At 31.6% G+C, this 21,959-nt stretch overlaps 1 protein-coding gene across 4 annotated transcripts in view; it reads left to right on the top strand.

Annotated features, from left to right (window-relative positions):
• The window catches only part of LOC134719181 (phospholipid-transporting ATPase ABCA3-like), a 51,148-nt gene extending 33,342 nt beyond the window's left edge, over positions 1–17,806 (top strand). For all 4 annotated transcript variants that reach the window (XM_063582162.1, XM_063582183.1, XM_063582155.1 and 1 more), the window contains exons 13-21: positions 2,188–2,398; positions 3,000–3,249; positions 5,225–5,403; positions 7,023–8,045; positions 9,570–9,791; positions 11,464–11,975; positions 12,888–13,075; positions 13,912–14,082; positions 15,507–17,806. In XM_063582162.1, the coding sequence (XP_063438232.1) occupies positions 2,188–2,398; positions 3,000–3,249; positions 5,225–5,403; positions 7,023–8,045; positions 9,570–9,791; positions 11,464–11,975; positions 12,888–13,075; positions 13,912–14,082; positions 15,507–15,957 (3,207 nt within the window). In that variant the 3' untranslated portion in view covers positions 15,958–17,806. The remainder of the gene's footprint in view (positions 1–2,187; positions 2,399–2,999; positions 3,250–5,224; positions 5,404–7,022; positions 8,046–9,569; positions 9,792–11,463; positions 11,976–12,887; positions 13,076–13,911; positions 14,083–15,506) is intronic.
• The last annotated feature ends 4,153 nt before the right edge of the window (positions 17,807–21,959 follow it).

A 21,959-nucleotide genomic window follows, 5' to 3' on the forward strand; every position in this document is an offset into this window, starting at 1 on the left:
TTTACCATATATCCCCGTTAAATGAATCCTAGAATTTGAGTCAATGATTTGGTATACTTAAATATATTTGGAAATGTGCACTTGCGATTCTATGCAATATGCATCAAATAAGTGACGTCACTATCGTAATACCATTTCCATTTAGTATCAGTTTTATTAAAACTTGCATATCAGCAAGTCAAACAAAACAACTTCCGCCTAGTTTTCAAGGAGTTATACTCAGATATGTATATGTTAAGTTCTAACTTCAAACTGAAATGTTAGGCGAAGAAAATTCTTTTGATGGTATGTTGCGATGTTGAATTGTTGAAATTGTCAGTTAATGCTGACAACTGAAGATAGTTTTGTTACATACATGTAAATACATGTGTCAATCAAAGGAGTAGGTCCAGTAATAACCGATTTTGGCCTCAAATTTCATGTTCATCTGACCAAAGATTATGACCACTTTTTAAACACTTAAATGTCTATTTTATTTGAATCAATTAGTTTATGTGAAAGGTTTTAACTGATTAAGTCATAAGAAAACGCACCGATTCAAGCTGAAATATGAAAGATCTACCAAATATGCCGAAAAATGTCATTTTTCAGATTGTTTTTGTCAAAAATGAAAGAGGCCACATCCGTGTCATCGTCAACCTTTATATATGTTATGTATTATTATAAAATACAACTTATGTTTCAATTTTAAGAATGAACACGTAAACCGTCTAAAATTTCACTAAAATGCTAGAATTGTGAAGATTTCAGTAATTTAGCATGACTTAATGGTGCTAGTACCCAATATATATGTGCATTGTATTGTCAAAATCAGCACAACTTTATGTAGCAGAAGCATTCTACCGTCGAATGAATAACTAAAAGTTTACATTTTAACAATTTTGTAAAACTGCTCTATTTTGGGGCCTAAAAGGAGTCTTACTGGACATACTCCAAATTTAGAAGATCATAAATTAATAATACAATTTAAGGCAGTGAACAGTTTTTAATTACCATGATATTAAGGAACACCACAAGCGATTTCTGACAAAACATATTTACCAGTGGCCACTACTATGAAACTTTTTTATACCATAGATGGGTGACTGTCATCAATCCACTAATTTCATTAAACCTCATACAAGAATACCAAATGTAACCCTTAAAAGGGCCACAATGAATTAGTTGAATTGTCACATTCCTGGATAAAATACCAATAATATGCATAATTACAACAGCAGAAATAATATGAGAAATCCAAATAATCCTTATTCCACTTGCAATAAAGTTAATGTAACATGTAGATAGAAAACTTATTATTATTGATTTAAATGTTTGATAAACAGTATATTTACTGCAGTCATCCATGACATTTCTAAGTTTGGTACGCCCTGGACTAAACACCTATCAACTATTAGACCCACTGTTTGATAAACTGATTCACAATTCACAAGGCGTGAAGAAAACACTTTGGGAGCCACGTAAATTGAGGCAACATAGGTCAACCAATGTTCAAATATCTAAAACTGATCAAGAAGACAAATGATGGTAACAATTGAAATTTGAGTGATTCGAATGAACCTTCAAAGTAACGAAAAAATTGGTATCAAAACTGTGAAAACATGCTGCTAGTTTGCTGAAACACAAACACATAATATGGATCTACCGTGATACTTGTAGTTTTATCTGTTGATAAAAAACAACAATATATAAAAAAGAAAATGTGGTATGATTGCCAATGAGACAACTATCCACAAAAGACTAAAATTACAAAAACATTAACAACTATAGGTCACCGTACGGCCTTCAACAATGAGCAAAGCCCATACCACATATAGTCAGCTATAAAAGGCCCCGATAAGACGATGTAAAACAATTCAAGCGAGAAAACTAACGGCCTTATTTATGTAAAAAAATGGAACGAATAACAAATATGTAACACATAAACAAACGACAACCACTGAGTTACAGGCTCCTGACTTGGGACAGGCACATACATAAATAATGTGACGGGGTTAAACATGTTAGCGGGATAACACATTTGTTATTCTAATCGTAAATTTCTAAGAACTTACAATAACATATATTCTTTTGTATGCATTTTAAAATCATCAAATCATCGCAGAGAATCATTGTAAACCAAATTCGAATAATATTATTTCTCTCGTAATTACTAAATATTAAAATGCGAAGATTTTATACTCATAGACAGTTATATTGGATGAACCAACTTCAGGGATGGACCCAGCAGCCAGAAGGCAAACTTGGGATATACTTCAGAAGTTTAGAGCAGGCAGAACAATTGTTTTGTCAACACATTTCATGGACGAAGCTGATCTTTTGGGGGACAGAATTGCCATCATGGCGGAAGGGGTTGTGAAATGTTGTGGAACATCTTATTTTTTGAAAAAGACATATGGTAAGTTCATTATTCATAGGTATTATGAACTTGCATTATGAAAAAGTTTTCTTTATTTTAATATGAATAATTGTATTATTTATATAGAGGCAAGCCTCTTTTTAAATGGAAGCTATCGTAGTACACTTTTTTAAATGGAATGCTATAGTAGTAGAAATGAATTTGAATTATTAGTGTCAACGCTGCAGTATAAATAAAATAGAGATATCATAAAATAGAAAATAGTTCTAAAACTTTGATTGTATGTTTAAACGTTCATGTATATAGTTACGATAGTTAGATCATTTACAAATTTTAGGAAAATTGAAATATGGTTGATGCATTCAAGAAAATTAGAGATAACATTCCTCAATCATATAAAGAGCAGGCTTTCTCTTCGTGCGTTACACATTAAAGAAAATATAACTAAATTTCCGTTGGAAATATTCGACTACTACGTTTAGAATAGATAAAATACTTCGCACATATTTTCGTTGTTTACTTTTTAAACTCATAATATTTTGAGTTGTACCTAGATGAATTTTGTCTAAATGCTATCTTTTATTATATCATGATTCTGTTAACATCTATCCTTGATGAAATTGAATATTTTTAATTGAAGGTGCTGGATATCATCTTGTTATGGTCAAAGACAAATCATGTAATGTTGCCAATGTAACAAACTTAGTGAAGTCTCATGTGTCATCTGCATCATTAGAAAGTGAAATCAGTGCTGAACTGTCATACCTGTTACCCTTTGATAAATCAGAATTCTTTGAAAAACTACTTTTGGAAATTGAGGCCAAGAGTTCAGAACTTGGTATTGCAAGCTTTGGAACAACAGCAACTACAATGGAAGAAGTTTTCTTGAAGTGAGTTGTATTAACTAAAATAATCAGTTATGCAATCAAAAACACATGTTCACTTGTATTTTTTGTCCATCTGATGAGTTTAGCCTTTTTTTACTGATTTTTATAGTTCGTTCTTATGTTGTACTGTTATACCACTGTACCAGGTTAGGGAAGGGTTGGGATCCCGCTAACATGTTTAACCCCGCCACATTATTTATGTATGTGCCTGTCCCAATTCAGGAGCCGGTAATTCAGTGGTTGTCTTTGTTTATGTGTTACAAATTTGTTTTTCGTTAAAAAAAAATTACATAAATAAGGCCGTTAGTGTTCTCGTTTGAATTGTTTTACACTGTCTTATCAGGGCCTTTTATAGCTGACTATACGGTATGGACTTTCCTCATTGTTGAAGGCCGATCGGTGACCTATAGTTGTTAATGTTTGTGTCATTTTGGTCTTTTGTGGATAGTTGTCTCATTGGCAATCATACCACATCTTCTTTTTTATGTATAGACCTTTTTTTTTTCTTTTTTTTTCTTAAAAGTTGTTCAATCATAAACAGTTTAGTCTTTTAAAACTTATTCTTATGCAAATAGAGGTTGCTGAATTGTAACGTGTTACACCACGGAAATGCACAGTTATCTTTAAAGTTGGAAAAATGGAACTTATGATAGCCCTGTACCATATTTTTTTGAGGAAAGAGAAGATAAGGTTTAAATTTTAATAAACTTAAAATGTTTCGTCACAAATTTCTCATGACTTCATTGTTGATCAGAAGTTTAACAGTGAAAATTAATTGGGAATGTGAACTATAGTTTTCACTTTTGTAGTATAATGACAATGAGCAGTTGACCTTTTGTTTTTTACTTTTGTATCATAATAACAAGTTGTGAACAACATCTTCATAAAAATCGTAGGATTGTTTTTTATCATTTGTAAATTAATGAATTTTTAAGACCTTTTATATAAACTATTTTTGTGAACGTTAAAAAACTTAAAAAGATTATGATATGTTGTACAATATAGCTTTAAGCCCGTTATCTATCTTGAGTTCATGTGTTCGAGGCTTTGATATTTAATTAAAGTGTTGGTCATTGTGGTACACTAATTTACTTCTTCTTTGACTCAGCACGTCGACCATTTTTGGTATAGTCTCTCTAAAAGTGGGGCGAAAGATACAAGAGGAACATTCTACTCGTACTAGTACCAGTAGACCGTTATCAACCCCCTTTTGAATTGCGTGTTTTTTTAAGCCATCATGTGCAGCCGACCTCACTTTTCAACCATTTTTTATATGATGACTAAGGTTATATGTTAAATCGGACTTTTATTGCTTGCACATTTTACAAGGATGAATTTCATGTTGATGGCTTATTTAAAGTACCATGATTTGTGTTGGTAAATACAACATTCCAACAATATCCCGAACTATGTTCATACAAGTAGCATAAAATGTTATGTTTCAAATATCTATAAATGTATACATCTGTTAAATTTCAAAAAGTAAAATCACAAAAATACTGAACTCAGAGGAAAATCAATTAGGAAAGTCCATAATCACATGGCAAAATCAAATAACAAAACGCATCAAAAACGAATGGACAAGAACTGTCATATTCCTGACTTGGTACATCAAAACGATGTTAATGTTATATAAATATTTGCTATTTTATTAGTTCGTATGTATGCTATTCTGCGACTGTATCACATGTTATGTATAATGCTTTCAATTAATGCATATTGTCGATTGACTAATATTCGTTGGATACTTATTTTCTTGGATTTCATGGAAACAGGGGATCCATGAATTAAAATGTTCAACAAATTACAAATTGTCTAAAGGAATTATGCAGACTTTGCCAAAACCACAAAATAAATATCCACGAATATGCTAGTTTTCATTGAACAACGAACATGTGTACACACGAAGATAAATGAATAACAGTAATCAATTAGATTATTATTTTGTTTGGCATATACATTTGTTTCATGTTAATAGGGTTGGAGAGTCGGCAGAGGTTGAGGAAGACAGCCCAGATAAAAATTTGTTGGAGAGTTTTGAAAATCCTGGTTACACCATTGATAAAAAATCTGAGAAAAATGGTTTCGGTTCTGGAGCAGATAATGCTAATGTCAATTCAGTTGGAATGACACAAACAACAAATGGTCAATTCATTGGTAAGATTTGTATATTTTGAAAATATTTTTATATTAACAGTAATAGTACATAATGGTTTAGTGTCTTTATTTATTTATCATTCGTTTCTTAAAAGATTATGATGGATTTTAAGATGCCCTTTATTTGCATTTTTGCATTGTGTATACTTTAATTGTTTATCGAATTAATGTTTGGTATTAATACACAATTATTGATGTGATTCTGATTCATTAACAAACAAATCGTTACTTTTAGGCTGATGTAAAACTTTAGTTTTGCCTAATTAAGTCTTTCCACTTTTCTGTGGAAAGACTTATTGTTTTTCTTCTGATTATTATTTTTTTTTCCGCCAAATTTTGTTCTTGCGATAAATGTTTGTTTCGCAATATGTCGCTTAGACATTTTCCATATTGTATCATATAGTTAATGCGCTTTTAAATTTCACCCTGCTAAGCCGAACCATTTTCTTTGTAAGAGTTATCTCCCTATTCACTCTTTATCATCTGTGTACATCTCCTTCGTAACAAAAAAAGATAGCGACAAAATTTCTTTAATAAATTGTTCGTTACATCCTCAGGAATTTTTGGCAAATTTGGATCGAAGCAATTCGATGACATTTTATAGGAGTTATCTACCTTTACAAAATAAATTTGTCGGTATGTTTTTTTAACTCATAAACAGTTAACTGTATAACCCTGGAATATTTTTATTTGAGGCCCCTAGCTCCTAACTTAGAAAATGAGGTCAAGATCAGAGGTCAAGGTCAAGTTCTCAATCGTGACTTTTGCTTGTTTTTGCATTTTCTCCGACACTTTGAAAGATACATATAAAAGAACAAGTGCAACATGTCTGCTTTATTGTAATGAAGATATGCTACGTTTAGTCTTATACAATTTAATGGCATATTATAGGAGTTGGTGCCCCTGAAATGTCTTGATATGAGGTTATTTGATTATAACTTCAACTTAATTCATTATAAAGGCATTTGACCTTGTACAAAAGGTAAGGTGACAAATGACCTTTCAAAAATGACTACCGGAAGTGACCTTGAAAAAACCGGAAGTAGCCTTTTTTGCAATTTTTTCTTATAAAATTACTCATAATCCATATATTTTGTCATATAGATACATAAACGTATTACTCAGGACTAAAAATGACTTCCATCAAACCGGAAGTGGCAAATTATCTCCACTTCTACATACAAAAGTATATAGAAACTATACATTTTTGAAATCAGTGTGAAAGAAGCTATCATATGAGACCAGAAGTGACATTCATTTCACCGGAAATAGCATATTATCTCCCTTACATCACTCAAAAATATAATTAAACTATTATTTATCGCATCAGTATGAAGAAACTATCTTCTTATCAAAATTTCTTTAATGTGGAAAGACTTTCAATTGTTCTCTGAACAATTGGTTTTTAATTTGAAAATGTTTTTTTACAAGGTCAGAATTAGTTAAACTTGTTTAACTGTTGGGATAAATTGTAGAAATAATCTTCATTTTGTAATAAAACCGGATTAAACGTCATAATTCAACAAACGTTAATTCAAAGTCTTTGCCATCTTTATTCTTAGTAAAAAAGGAAGAAATATGTTGCTAGGATGGACTTATTATTAAGTTTTTCATTTTAGCATTTAACAAAGACGTACAGAAAAATCATGGATTTCACTTAATGGTACAACAGTTTTATGGAATGTTTGTCAAGAAAATAATTCATACGATCCGAAATCGTGTAGTTACAGGCGTTCAATTAATTGTCCCTGTTATTTTCACTATCATGGCATTATCAATTGAACTCTCCTTACCGAAAATTTCTGATGAACCTGTCTTGAAAATGGACTTGAACCCTTTTGGAAATGGGTTAACAGAGCTTTATTTTTCTGGTGCTAGCCCAACGACTTTTACAACAGGTGTAGCTACCCAGTACAAAAATTTACTAAGTTTACGAGGGGACTCTCCAACTAGCACAAATAATGGTTCTTTCGACGACGCTATTCTTAGTAAAACAAAAACAGTCGGTGTTGCTACTTTTAATAAGAAATATATTATTGGTTTAGATATGCAACAAGGTGTACAGAGTGGGACTCCCGTCACAGAAATTACTGTTTATTTTAACGGTCAGCCATTTCACGGTCCATCAATAGCAATGGCGTATACCATGAATGCAATTTTGAGGCACGCAATGTCCTTAAATAATCACTCTATCACCACTAGAAACTTTCCATTGCCAATATCTCTATCTGAAAATAGTAGGGGAATATTCTTCTCAACCATTGGAACAGGATTTACCGTAGCATTCACTGTGATATTTGGAATGGCATTCTTGATCGGAAGCTTCGTTATCTTCTTAATCAAAGAACAAGCCAGTGGCGCTAAACACTTACAAAAGGTCAGCGGGGTTGGAGACGGAGAATTCTGGTTTTCTAATTTCTTATGGGATTTGATCAACTATTTGATTCCAGTATTTTTAATAGTCATAGTATTCGCTGCTTTCAACACAGATGCATTTGTAAAGGATCACCGTCTGGGGCTCTTGTTTTTATTGTTTCTTCTGTTTGGCTGGAGTTCTTTGCCTTATGTCTACGTCATGCAGTTTCTATTTAAAACAGCACCAGCAGGAATGGTTGCTGTTAGCATGCTGAATATTTTATCAGGTAACATTGTTATATATTACAAATTATAATGTATAAAAGAAAAATAGAAAAAAGAAACAAATGGGACTATTTGATGAAGTTGACCTTTTGGGGAAAAAAATGCTTTAGCGTGGAAAACAAAATTAAGAATGAAACGAAAAGGTCACATTAATATCATTAGACAGTGTAATTATCAGTGTCCTTGACATTTAAAAAAACAAATGATTTAATAATGAATCTCTTAGCTATGTACTTGTTTGGGTTTTTTTTAATTATAAGGTTTCTTTTAAGAGACCATATCAAATCAAATACAAAAATGTCAAAAAATTTAAACAACTGTATTTTGTTAATTTCATAAAGTCTTTATTAATATTGATCATGCGTGCAAAAAGACAAAAGAAATGGTTGCTGTTAAATGCTAGATATCTTTATCAAGAAACGTTGTGTTATACTGAAAAAGCTAACTTATTTAATACTGTTGGGTTAGCGCTAAATAAATTTAATAAAGAAAAGTGAAAGGTCACACCAATATAATGTCACACAGTTTTATAATAAATCTATATTACTAAAACTAAAGACCGTTTTTTGTTCACCTACTAATCGTATAACCGAAGAAGCTACATATCAAACTTGTATAAGGGTAAATATACTTGATAGTGTACTCTGAAAAAATTTACCCTTTTATATCGATTACTGTTTCAAACAATAAGCATTTAGACAAATTGAGAAGTTCTGGAACTATCCGATGTGATATCCTTTAGTTAATACATGTCATTATATGTTGCGTGTTACCTATTACCTTATCTGTACGTTCTGCATCTGTCAAGCGCACTACTTAACGGTGTATTTGGGATTTGCTATATACACGGGTCATAATCACAGGGTTGACACTACTTAATTCTTCATTGTCACATTGTTTCCTATTGTATGATTTTAATCAGCATGACTGATACGCCTTACTAAAAATCTAGACTCAGAATAAGGCGTAGCTACAGTTCCCAATTTGTTACTAGACATGACATGAAAACGGCGAATAAAAAAAATCAACTTTATTTATGAATAACATAGGACAATACTGTTGATTAAAAATTTCTTCATTCCAGGCCCTTTTGTTTTCCAAATATATTTATCAGATGACAATACCAATACTAAAAATCCAGGCTAAAATAAGACTTACACATAATTACATAATTAGATACTTTACATCAATCACATTCCTGCGATATCGCGAATGTGTTCTAGTTCTTTTTAAGTATAAAAAACAAATAATAGGATTTTTTATTTTTTTCAATGATGATTTTGTTTTGATAGGGAAAAATTAAAACAAGGGTGTTTTTGAATGAAGGTCTGGTTTATTTCGAGATTTCACGAAGTTTTTCATTAATATCGATTAAAGATGCATTTAGACAAGGAAATACTAGTACTAATATAATGTAATAATGAATGAGTCTTTTCGTAGCGTGGTATACATTTAGCATTGCCATATACTAGTAACACATTATCTCTTTTTTATGAATAGTATTTTATGACTACTTGTGTTTACAGGTCTAGCAACCTTGATGGCAGTTTTTGTTTTAAAGATACCAAGTTTAAACACTGCTGATGTTGCCAATGCCCTGGACTGGGTTTTTGCTATGATTTTTCCTACCTATTGTATGGGATCTGGTATAATGAATGTCTACACAAATTATGGCTATACAGAAGGATGCAAAGAAACTGGTTTTCCCCTGATTTGCGCCAAAGTGCCAGAAAACCCGTGTTGTCCAGGTATGGTTAAAATAACTATCCTCTATAGATGACCTCTCAATAAATAATTCAAAGATTGGTGAATGGTGACTTTGATGAACGCATTTATACCATCGAACCTAAAATAAGGATACCACAGCTCCAGTTAAGTCTGCATCATATCTTGATGTATATTTTGGTTAAGAACAAAACTTTAAATATTTATTTCGGCTTCTCAATTGTGAACTTTCTATTTCTAGTTAGCAATCTCCGAGCAGCGCATGCATATAGAGTTTATATGCTTGGGTTTGCCTTTCCGATCATGATTTTTTTATAGAGGGTTGCTGCTCACAAAGAATATTTTCAACCAAGAATTCCGAGTGGTGAATTTGAAACTATTCCTTCGAAAATTTCACTAGTTGGGTGACTTTTATTAAATATATGTTTCACAGATGTCGACTAATATGTTCCAATCATTGTAATCACAATCCTGTCCTACTTTTCCTGTAATGTGCCCTACCTAATTAAACTTATTTCCTTGTTTCTACAAATAGTCGCAATCAGATTTACAGTTGCCACATACGATGCTGTACTTCAGGAGCACATGTGATTTACACTTGTTTTTGACGGAGCTCGTATTGTTCAGTCTTAGCAACATCTTTATTATCCTTTTCTTATTTGGCCATTGCGTTATCAATTTATTTTAGACTTTTAAGTTTGAATGTAATTGTGATATCGATTGCCTATTTTCTATCGGAACCTGGTCATGGACACGCACATAGGTATAGACATTTCAGATTGTTTTAAAAACACTGCTAAAACCAAAAATAGTATCAGTGAAGAACAAAATACTTGCTTAACCTTTAAATAATGCGGTTATCTGATAATAATACAGATGATGATTCCACGCGACGATTCAAAATACTGATTTCTACTGTCTACTCTGATTATTTAAAGATATCCAAAACAATTATTGAAGTTGTGTATAGATAAGGCAAAACATGGGGTCAAAGAAGGTGGCTAGAACAGAACATTAACTGTATCCTTTTTTATATTGCAAATACTTTAATTTTCTATTTCAAATATCTGTTCCTATTGAAATATAGTGAGGATGCATTCTTCCTGCCCTCTTCCCCTAGTCTTTCTCAATCAATAACAGAAAATTACAAATCCACGGTTAGTACATATGGGATTACACTGATGAGTCTTAAGAAGACGAAACGCGCGTCTGGCGTACTAAATTATAATGGTACCTTTGAAAACTATTAATTGGGTCTAATACATATTATGTGTGTGTCAAACCGCTGGACCATTTTTTTTCCAAACAATCTCATTTATATTGTCCACATTATATGCAATGACTGGCAGTGTTTTCACAGAGTTATTGAATTTGGCACATCAATAATTTATTCCCCATTCTAGTTTTATCATGGATAAAGAAGGGACGAAAGATACCAGAGGGACAGTCAAACTCATGCATCGAAAATAAACTGACAACGCCATGGCTAAAATTGAAAAAAAAGACAAAAAGACAAACAATAGTACACATGACACAACATAGAAAATTTAAGAATAAGCAACACGAACCCCACCAAAAACTAAATCTGATCTCAGGTGCTCTGGAAGGTTAAGCAGATTCTGCTCCACATGTGGCACCTGTTGATAAGCTGTCTGTATATAAGACGCATTAATCAATGTCCACATTTTTTTCCAGGATGTAAAGAGTTTTGCTTTCCGTTTCATGAAAGTTATTTGGCATGGGATTTTCCAGGTGTTGGAAAGTATGTCTGTTTTATGGCTATTCAAGGATGTTTATTTTTTCTCGTATTATTTCTCGTTGAATCTGGTATTCTTCGAAGAAAGTGTTCTTCTGCTATGAAGAAAAAGAAAATTGCATCATCTTATGCTGATTTGGGTGAATCTCGACCAGGAGTTGTTGACGAAGACAGCGACGTTCAAGCAGAAAGAGACCGAATTAACACAACAGATGCTAATTCTTTAAAAACATCAGATTCTATAGTTGTAAAGAATTTGAAGAAGTATTACGATAACTTTTTGGCTGTCGATGAAATATGTGTGAGCGTTGCTCAACAAGAATGTTTTGGATTGCTTGGTCAAAATGGGGCAGGAAAGACAACAACGTTTAAGATGTTGACTGGAGATGTAATTCCGACCTCAGGAAATGCTTGGTTGGATTCGCACGACATTAAACATGAAATGAAAACGGTTTGTATTTCTGCTTTTTGTACAATAGTCAAAAAGACTTATTGTCATAGTTTGGCGTACGATTTGTTTTTCATAAAGGGTCATAAATTAAAAAAAAATTATAGCTATATTTCAGCTATTATTTTTTTGGGCCAAATTCAATAAAAAAAAAATGCTTTTTTTATAATTACGCTTTTATCAATTCAATACTTGAAACAAAAATAATAGTATTGCAGATGTTTGTCTTAATCGCAGCTAATGTCCCTTTAAAGTAAAGAATTGTATTGTAAATATTTGTCTTAATCGTAGCTAATGCTCCTTTAAAGAGAAGAATTGTATTAATGCATCTTTACGGCTCGTGAAATTTAACATTCTCTCGACTGCTATTTTTCGCAAATACCCCTCCTTAACATGATATATCTGTTTAATATTCCATCCCAATCTTCCTCTGCTTTGTCATACTTTTAACGAGATGGCGACTCAAAATGTTTAAAACGCAAATTTTGTGAATAAAATTTCTTTATAATACTGTGATATCCGAGTAACAAGCAAGATCATCTCAAACTGAAACTCTTCACAGAATTTTCTGAGAGACCAGAGAAACTAAAACAGTCACCGGTTTCAGACTTTATCTTTTCGCCGAGATCAAGAATATTTTCATCTTCTGAATATGGTGTTATCACAAACGCCGTAGTAGATATGGAAGTATTTGATTATAAGAAATAATAGTTTATCAGGACTGCCTAAAGCCAAGCATAACAATCAATGCCAAATCTTAAACTTCAATTCATTTTATCATAAGAACCTACGGAAGACCTTTAAACAATACTAAATAAAAAACTATAGGTTTACCGGTTACTTGGTCGAAAGAATGTCCGATTTAGACAAAACTGTTCAATTTGTCAACTCTACAAAATATGGATGTTTTGATAGGTACAAAGAAATTTGGGATACTGTCCGCAATTTGACGCATTGATTGATCAGATGACTGGAAGAGAAACACTAACTATGTTTGCACGATTACGTGGTGTCTCTGAGAGTCAGGTTAAAAATGTGGTCGTTGATTTATTGGATATCATGATGCTCAGACAGTATGCGGATAAAGAATGTGGAACATACAGGTAGATTCTAACCCTAAGCTTGTTTTTTACATGATTAACATGATTTACTGACACATTTCAGTAATATCTTTGGTCAATTTCTTCTTCTCTGATTTATTCGAAGAATATCTTGTACTCCACTGTTACCATGTCATATTTTAGATTTTTGGAAATTTAAACATTCTGGACATACCACCAAAATACAGAAGATAGTTATATATATTGTATGTTTCATTTTAACAGGTTGTACACAAGTCAGGGAAAGTGGGGTATTCCTTGAAAGCCCCCTAGTTTTCTGGTGTTAAAAAATCCAGTTTATATGGACTTACTTTAAATTTCAATTTTAGACATGTAAATTACAAAAGGGCACGTTTTAACTGCATCATAAGGTTAAAAGTATTTAAGGAAAAACAAAACATGAATAAGATAAATGTTTGATCCCATGTATTTTTATAATACATTTTTAATTGACTATGTGAAAATAAAATCCATTTTACATTTTTTTTGTCGAATATTCTCCGAGGAATCAAAACTCTGAAGGACACTGCATACTGCAAAGCTGCCGGCGAATTACAGTAAGAAAACCAATGATTCAATAGTAAATCCTTTATTTAAGATTTAAGTAGTAGTACCATTAGGTATTTTCTTTTTTAAGTATATGTTCACTTGTTTTATAATACACATAAGCCGTTTAGTTATATAAAACATCTTTGCTCAAATTGTATACTTGGTTGGCTTTTTAACTATTTTGATCTTAGCGTTACTGATGAGTCTTATGTAGACGAAACGTGCATCTGGTGTATCAAATTATAAGTCTGGTACCTAATAAATATTAAAGGATCACTTTAATTTTACAGTGGTGGTAATAAAAGAAAGCTAAGCACCGCCATAGCTCTTATTGGTGATCCGCAATTTATTTTTCTTGACGAACCAACAACAGGAATGGACCCTGGTGCCAGACGACAGTTATGGAATGTTTTATCACAAGTCAGAGCGAGTGGTAGAACATTAGTTCTCACATCACACAGGTGAATATTATTTTAACAAATCGCGTGCTATAACATGCTTGGTAACTTTAACGTAAAAGTCACAGAGATAAACGCCATAGTTTCAAGGCAAGTAGATCATGAATGAAAAAGAATTATAGCGAGTATAAGATAATAACAATATATCATTTTTACCATTGTGTCGGGTTTTGAGATTGGATAACAAAAAGGAAATTTCAGTATATATTCCGATAACTGCCAGGGTATATTCGACGTTTTTTTTTACTCCTATTGAAACATCAGTAATGTGATCATAACTACTCGAGGAATAGTTCCCCTATACCAGGAATCTTACATTGCATACATTGAAACCTGAATCTCATATATTCATTGGTTTTACAATGGCATAAAATTTAAAAGAAAAGAATTTAAAATAAAATATAAAATGACGGAAATTCAAAAAGCAATCATAAGTCAATTAAAAGAAAAAAACAAAACTATATGCAAGTTATTCAACTAGTATTATCAAGGTTATTAATCGTTTTTACAACCGAAACAACTGAAACGTTTCATTATCCCCGAACGGTAAAGAAAGGTTTTGTATATTATGGTCGTTAATTCCTGATCAGTTACTAAAAAGGATAAATTTCTCAATGTTAACAATGTTAACGCGTCTGGCGTACTGAATTTAAAACCTGGTACCTTTAATACATTTTAACAAACTCCAGTGAAAGGGTCACCTAGTTGCCTAATTGTTCTTTGTAAACGAGTCATATATACACACATGATTTGTGTTTTAATCGGGCTTCATTCCCCTGTTATAATGATAATAACGTTAATGATATTTGTTATTTCGTACATATATACCTTTCTATAGTTTTGTTGTTAATTTCTTTAAATATGAAAAAAAACCACTACAACAAATTTGCAGTAGAAAATGAAAAACAAATCGGCAGTGAAAAATGATAAATCAACTCCTAGTTTTTGAAAAATCTTCAACAAGAAAACAAACAAAAGTGCAATTCAATAATTAAAAACAAAAGAACAACACCAAGTGGTTGATGGAAAACAAATCTTAAAAAAAACAGATAAATCGTTAGACAAATAATGACAGTACTTGTTTAATTTTGCTGAACGCGTTGGTAAGTTATTTGTTTATTGTTTTCGTCCCCTGTATGCTGCCATGCATAAATGTAGCTGTTTCGAAATTACACAAATACTTCCACTCAAAATGGTGATCCGGTCCTGACAGTCTCACTTTTTTTGGAGACGAAAGTTAGTAGTAAAACATTTTAAATGTAAAAAAAAAAGAAGAAAAAATGGGCATTGACAAATTACATTTTCTCATTCAAATCAGTTTTATTTGCTTATTCTGTTAGAAAGTATATTTTTGTGTGTTTTCATATTAAATTAAATAAATAAAGTAGGAATTTACTTATAAAACTGTTTTATTTTTACTTTTAAAGCATGGAAGAATGTGATGCACTCTGTACCAAGATGGTTATAATGGTAAATGGAAGATTCGTATGCTGTGGTAGTTCACAGCATTTAAAGAACAAGTTTGGACAAGGTTATACCCTCATTTGTAATATGAAAAATAGTATAGATGGATCACACGTGTCGACAGAACCACTTAAACAATTTCTTTGCACAGCATTTCCTAGTACAAAAATATTTGATGACCATCAAGGTTATTGCCATTTTCAAATAATGGACAAAAACGTTTCCCTTGGAAAGGTATTTGGTGCTATGGAAAGTACTAAACAAAAGTATGATGTTGAGGATTATGCCATTCATCAAGCAACACTTGAACAAGTGTTCTTGGCATTCACTCGAAACCAGGTGTCGCCAAAAGAAGAAGTACAAGACGGCATTTGTAAACAAATGTGTTGTTGTGTTCTATGTTGTTGTTCTTAAGCATAATACATTTGTAAATTGTCAGGTTATGAGAAGTCTGTATAATGTTTAATCTGGTCTGAAAGTTATTGTAAAAGCCATTCTGCTATAATTCTGAGAAAGGTGCATTTACTTAACATGGGAGTGTATTCATAAATATTACCAACAAGTGCACCCTGTTAAGTAGTTTCATGTATCAACCAGATTTGATGTTTTACACATAAACTCATTGCAAAATGATAATTTTGTCAAGCCTATCTCAACTTTTTATTTATACAGACTTATTTTTATTTTTTTATGGCAATTTTATAAATTAAATACCATTTACTTTTTCAAATATCAGTTTATAAAGTCTTTGAAAGTAAAGCTGTCCATGTGCGTTCGTCTTTCTTTTATGGTTTGCTGTTAACAGAATTTATTCAATTTCAAACATAAAATACTGGAATCGTTTTTAAATCATATTATGGTACACACGTGCTGATGTTTTATTTGCAAACGCTTGCATATTGTACAAATAAACAATATAATAAATTTTATAAATGATAAAAGTTTCCTACTTCCAACCGTTTATTATGGCTCTAAGCCACTTTGGGAAAATTGGATTGAGATATTGGTCGAATAGTTATAAGAAATATTTAAGTTAGTGGTTTTTTTTTCTCAATATTGATAAGACTTTCGATTACCAATGGTATTCAAAGTAGACTGCGTAGAATGTTTAAAATTAAATCTATGGTGGAAGCACATTTTAAAATCATCTTTAATATTCGATATAAGCGATATCTAAAACGTTTGGTTGACGTTTTTAAAACAACAAAAAAAGTAAACTGATACGTGATATTTTATAATTAAGGGACTGATATGATCAATAGTAAAGGTCTATAAATCTTGTTACAGGAAGCCGGTCCTTTCCTTCCATTCATTTTACTTTGATAATAGCATTCAAATAGTTTAAATCATTTGGTTGTCCTGACACTAAATGCATGTTGAGTAAATTCATATTGAATCTTCAACATTCAGTTTTATTATGCATTTATATTTAATCTCACTGTAGCTAGATCTATGTATTACATGTTCATCGGTTTACCTTAATTATGAATCAAAACAATATGCTCATGTCTTTTCAAATTAGAAAAATCACAAGCGAAACTATTAATTACTTATCATCCTCCATGCAATCAAAAGACGAATATTAAATGTCCAGTGTGTGTGGTGGTTTTTTTTATATCTCAAATATGAAGCATTCGAGCAAAATGCAAGAGTCTTCGACATTTTTTATTGTTTATATTTTTTTCTTAATCTTAACAAAGATCTATTTCTTCAAGATTTCTTTTGTTTAGAAATAGATAAGGCTATACTAATTGCATAACGTTGTTGTTGTTCAATTCAATTCTCAAAGTTAAAATACACCAATCGTTCTCCTTTTTTTTTTTTTTAACTTTATGTACAAAAAATCATTGTAAGAATGTGTCATTAGTTTGGCTTTATTTTTTTTGTATAGTCACTCTATGTATTCATTTCAAACCGTTCTGGCACCCCTGGATTTATTCAAACAACCATTCAAATACGAATAGGAAATTTATGAGACTGTCATCAAAGTGAGAGGGTTAGCACTATAAAACCAGGTTTAATCCACCATTTTCTACATTTGAAAATGCCTGTACCAATTCACGAATATGACAGTTCTTAGATATAGGAAGATGTGGTGTGAGTGCCAATGAGACAACTCTCCATCCAAATAACAATTTAAAAATTAAACCATTATAGGTTAAAGTACGGCCTTCAACACGGAGCCTTGGCTCACACCGAACAACAAGCTATAAAGGGCCCCAAAATTACTAGTGTAAAACCATTCAAACGGGAAAACCAACGGTCTAATCTATATAAACAAAACGAGAAACGATTCGTTTTTTATGCGTTTTGTTATTAGCTTTTGCCATGTAATTATGGACTTTCCGAAATGATTTTCATCTAAGTTCAGTATTTTGGGTGATTTAACTTTTAACTTACTCAGAAGTAGATAAAAAAAATATGTTTTCGTATTATTTGAGTTAAAACAAAATGTAAGTCGGTCCAATTCAAGTGTCAAATGATATTTATAAAACAAATAAAAAAGTATGGTGTCTTTCTTTTTCTAAAATGTCATCTATTTACACAGACGAGTGTATTTGCATTAAATTATGGTCTTGTTAGACAACTCTGCGATGGTTATACTCTTTTGGGGTTTATGTTATATTTGCACATATAAGAGGAACGATGTGGTACAACACAGAAAACATTCTATTGGCTGCAATAATAACTTATTAGCCATGTTTACACGGTTAAGAGGAAAACTATCCAGCTTATAAAAGAGACAGTATATATCAAAGGGCATCCAAACTATCTAGGCTAGAATTGTTTTTATTGAAAAAAAATACATTGTTTTGTTCATGGGTGAACAATTTGGACGTTTTTAATTCGGGTTAAATCTGTTATTTTTCATGTCTTATATTTATAATAGGCCTGTTTCGACAGAATTTGAATTGTCAATCTGGAAATTTGATACAATTCGGTTTTTTTTTGTTTTTTTTTAATCGTATCAAAAGTTATAGCATTTCCTAAATATTTATTTGGCATTACATTTTAACAATCTATAAAAGTATATTTTGGGGCCTTTTTATTTTATTTCTGAAATTTCCGATTCCAACTTTCTTACTACATCCTTGTTATGGAAATGTAATTTCACGTTAATTGTGTTACTAAAACAAACTTATATTAGTTCTTTCACACCAACTATCTAATAATCTGTTTTAATACAGACATATATGGTTATTGTAAAGAATGCCTTAATATGTGTTATATGTTATATTTATTGATCGTTTAAATGAACAAAAACTTGTTTCCCACGTTGTCAAACTGTTATATTCTTAATAAATGTATTTCTTTCTTAACAAGGTGGTTGGTGTCTTAATAATTTTATTTGGTAAAACTGCTGGGTAAATTTCTATCTGCCTTCTGTTTTATCAATGAAATATATTTTCTAAAACATCATATCCAAACAAAACAATTTAAGAATAATAATATGACAAAAACAGTCATTTTACAACAAAATTATAACAAAAACATTATCATTTTGCATTTAAAAAAAACAACAATCGTTACAATTTTGCTACTCAAAGTTGAAACGAGAAATACGTGGTAATAACAATTTAAGAATAATAATATAACAAAAACAGTCATTTTGCAACAAAAATTAAAACAAAAACATTATCATTTTGCATTAAAAAAACAACAATCGTTACAATTTTGCTACTAAAAGTTGAAACGAAAAATACGTGGTAATAACACAACGCTACCACACCTCAATGAATTCGAACCGTACTGTTCGGTTACAGCGGTATTTCAAATGCAGTGTATTAACGGCAGTAACAAACTTGTACATATGAAAATTACATGGGAAAAGACATAAACATAGTTCGTGTGTGTATATATGTTAAGACAAACAAACATGGTGGAAACTCTATAGAATAGATAGGAAACTTGCAATACAATAATTCCGTATACTATATCTAGTGACATAAACCAAAAGTTAGCCTCAAATTTACTAAACCATGTTCGAGTATAACAGTTAACACTTTCAAAATAAACTTCAGAAATAAATCTTAATTCGTTATTTCCAGTCAAAATTTCATTTAAAAGGTATTGGTACTTTGCCTTACAAATTATTTTGCCTATTTTTATGGACTTTGAATTCATCTTCGAGCTAGGTATCTGTTTTTATTTCAAGTTTTTTTTGTGTGCAATTAAACCTAACTTTCTTTTTTCATGACTGATTCATTAATAGCAAATAAATTCATCAGAGATACCAGGATTAAATTCTGTATATACGCCAGACGTGCGTTTCGTCTATAAAAAAACTCATCAGTGACGCTCGAATCCAAAAAAGTTAAAAAGGCCAAATAAAGTACGAGGTTGAAGAGCATTGAGGACCAAAATTCCTAAAAGTTTTGCCAAATCCAGCTAAGGTAATCTATGCATGAGGTAGAAAAGCCTTAGTATTTCACAAATTCTAAAATCACGAAAAGTGCTGACTACTGGGCTGGTGATACTCTCGGGGAAATAAATCTCCTCCAGCAGTGGCATCGACCCAGTGGTTGTAAATAAACTAATCATAGATACCAGGACTAAATGTTGTATATACGCCAGACGCATTGGTACTAGATGTTCATGTAGTTTATAAGATGACACTGGACAGTAGACAATAATTCAGTGCTATTGAAGGTACAATCTTCATTGATATTCAATGGAGATAAATTTGAAAGCAACAGTAAATTACCAATGTTCAAATATAATTAATCTACAATAATAAGGTAAACACAAACAAACAAACACACTCAGTGAATAACTAACATTCGAAAAGGAGCGAGACCGGATGTCACGGCTGTCGTTTTCTCCGATGCATTTCTCACTATCCATACGATAATATGGAAGTACATACTACTCGGTTGGTAATACTACAGTTACTAAAGACAATTTACAGAGGCTACGACAGAGTTGTAGTAAGAAGATAACCGGAACCAATTGTTGTCAATCAGACGCGCATATTGGATTATGATGAATTTTCAGTGCTGCTCTAAGCTAAAACATTTAAAAATTCATTTTTTGAATAAAATTGTCACATGAACAGTTCATAAAAGATAGTAAACCTGTTTAAAGACTTCAAAAACATTCACTTTAATTTAAACTACTATTTAGCACTCATTTAAACTCAAATTATAAAAGATTTTTGTAGATTTTATGAAAATGTGGTATGGTCTTAAATAAAGTTCTATTATTTTTTTGGTTTGTTATATATGATTCCGCTGTTTCTCGTTTGAATTGTTTCACATGTTGTCCTGTCTGTGTCTATACGGTGCTCATTTGTATACTTTGGGTTTTAGAGTCCATGTCATTCTAACTCTTGAGAATAGTTGTCTGATTGTATATCATACCATCTACGTAAAATAAAAATAAAATTCTAATAGAATTATCCAGAATGGTTGATACTTTGTAAAGGAATGACATTATCAAGATTCTTGATTGACAACATGTTTGTTACGTTTTGAGGACGTGTTTTTCAACAGGCTGTCGGCATTCTAATGGGAACCAAATGTGTCCCTCTTCTAGCCGACTTGTTTCTTTATTATTATGAGGTTGACTTCATACTGTAACTTCTTAGGAAGAAAGTTTGCGATATCCTTTAACTTTAATTTCCGCTATATAGATGATGTTCTGTCATTAAATAATTCACAATTTGGTGACTATGCTGAACGCATCTATCCGATCGAACTAGAGATAAAGGATACAACAGGTACAGTTAAGTCGGCATCATATATTGACTTACATGTAGAAATTGACAATGAGTGTTGGTTGAAAACAAAACTTTACGACAAAAAATGATTTCATCTTCCCAATTATGAACTTTCCATTTCTAAGTAGCAACATTCCAGCAGCGCCTGCATACGGAGTATTTATCTCCTAATTGATATGATATTCCTGTACTTGTATTTCCTATCATGATTTCCTTGACAGAAGGTTGCTACTCACAATGAAGCTATTAAACAAACAGTTCCAAATGATGAAGTTGAAATCATCCCTTCGTAAATTTAACAGACGCCATCACGAGTTGGTTGACCGTTATTGAATAACCGTTTCACAGATGATATCGGATATGTTCCCTACGTTGTAACTACAATCATCTTCGCTTTTTATAATCCTGTCAACATTTTGTCGGAACGTATTATGGTAAACAAATGTCCGGCGTCCGGCCGTCTTGAGAACCGCTTATCCAAATTTCATGAAACTTAAGATAATTGTTCCTTATGATGGTCAAACGATCTGTATACTTTTTGGTGAAAATAGGATTTTAACTTTTTGAGTTACGGGACTTTATAACTAAAACTGGGGTGTTTTTTTTCACATGTCGCGCTGTATTTCAAAATAGATTTATTATTATTACTTAAAACTTTACACACTTTTTAGTTATATTAATGCAAAGATCTGTATTC

Source organism: Mytilus trossulus, chromosome 1, assembly GCF_036588685.1.
Source record: "Mytilus trossulus isolate FHL-02 chromosome 1, PNRI_Mtr1.1.1.hap1, whole genome shotgun sequence".
In the NCBI taxonomy this organism is placed as follows: domain Eukaryota; kingdom Metazoa; phylum Mollusca; class Bivalvia; order Mytilida; family Mytilidae; genus Mytilus; species Mytilus trossulus.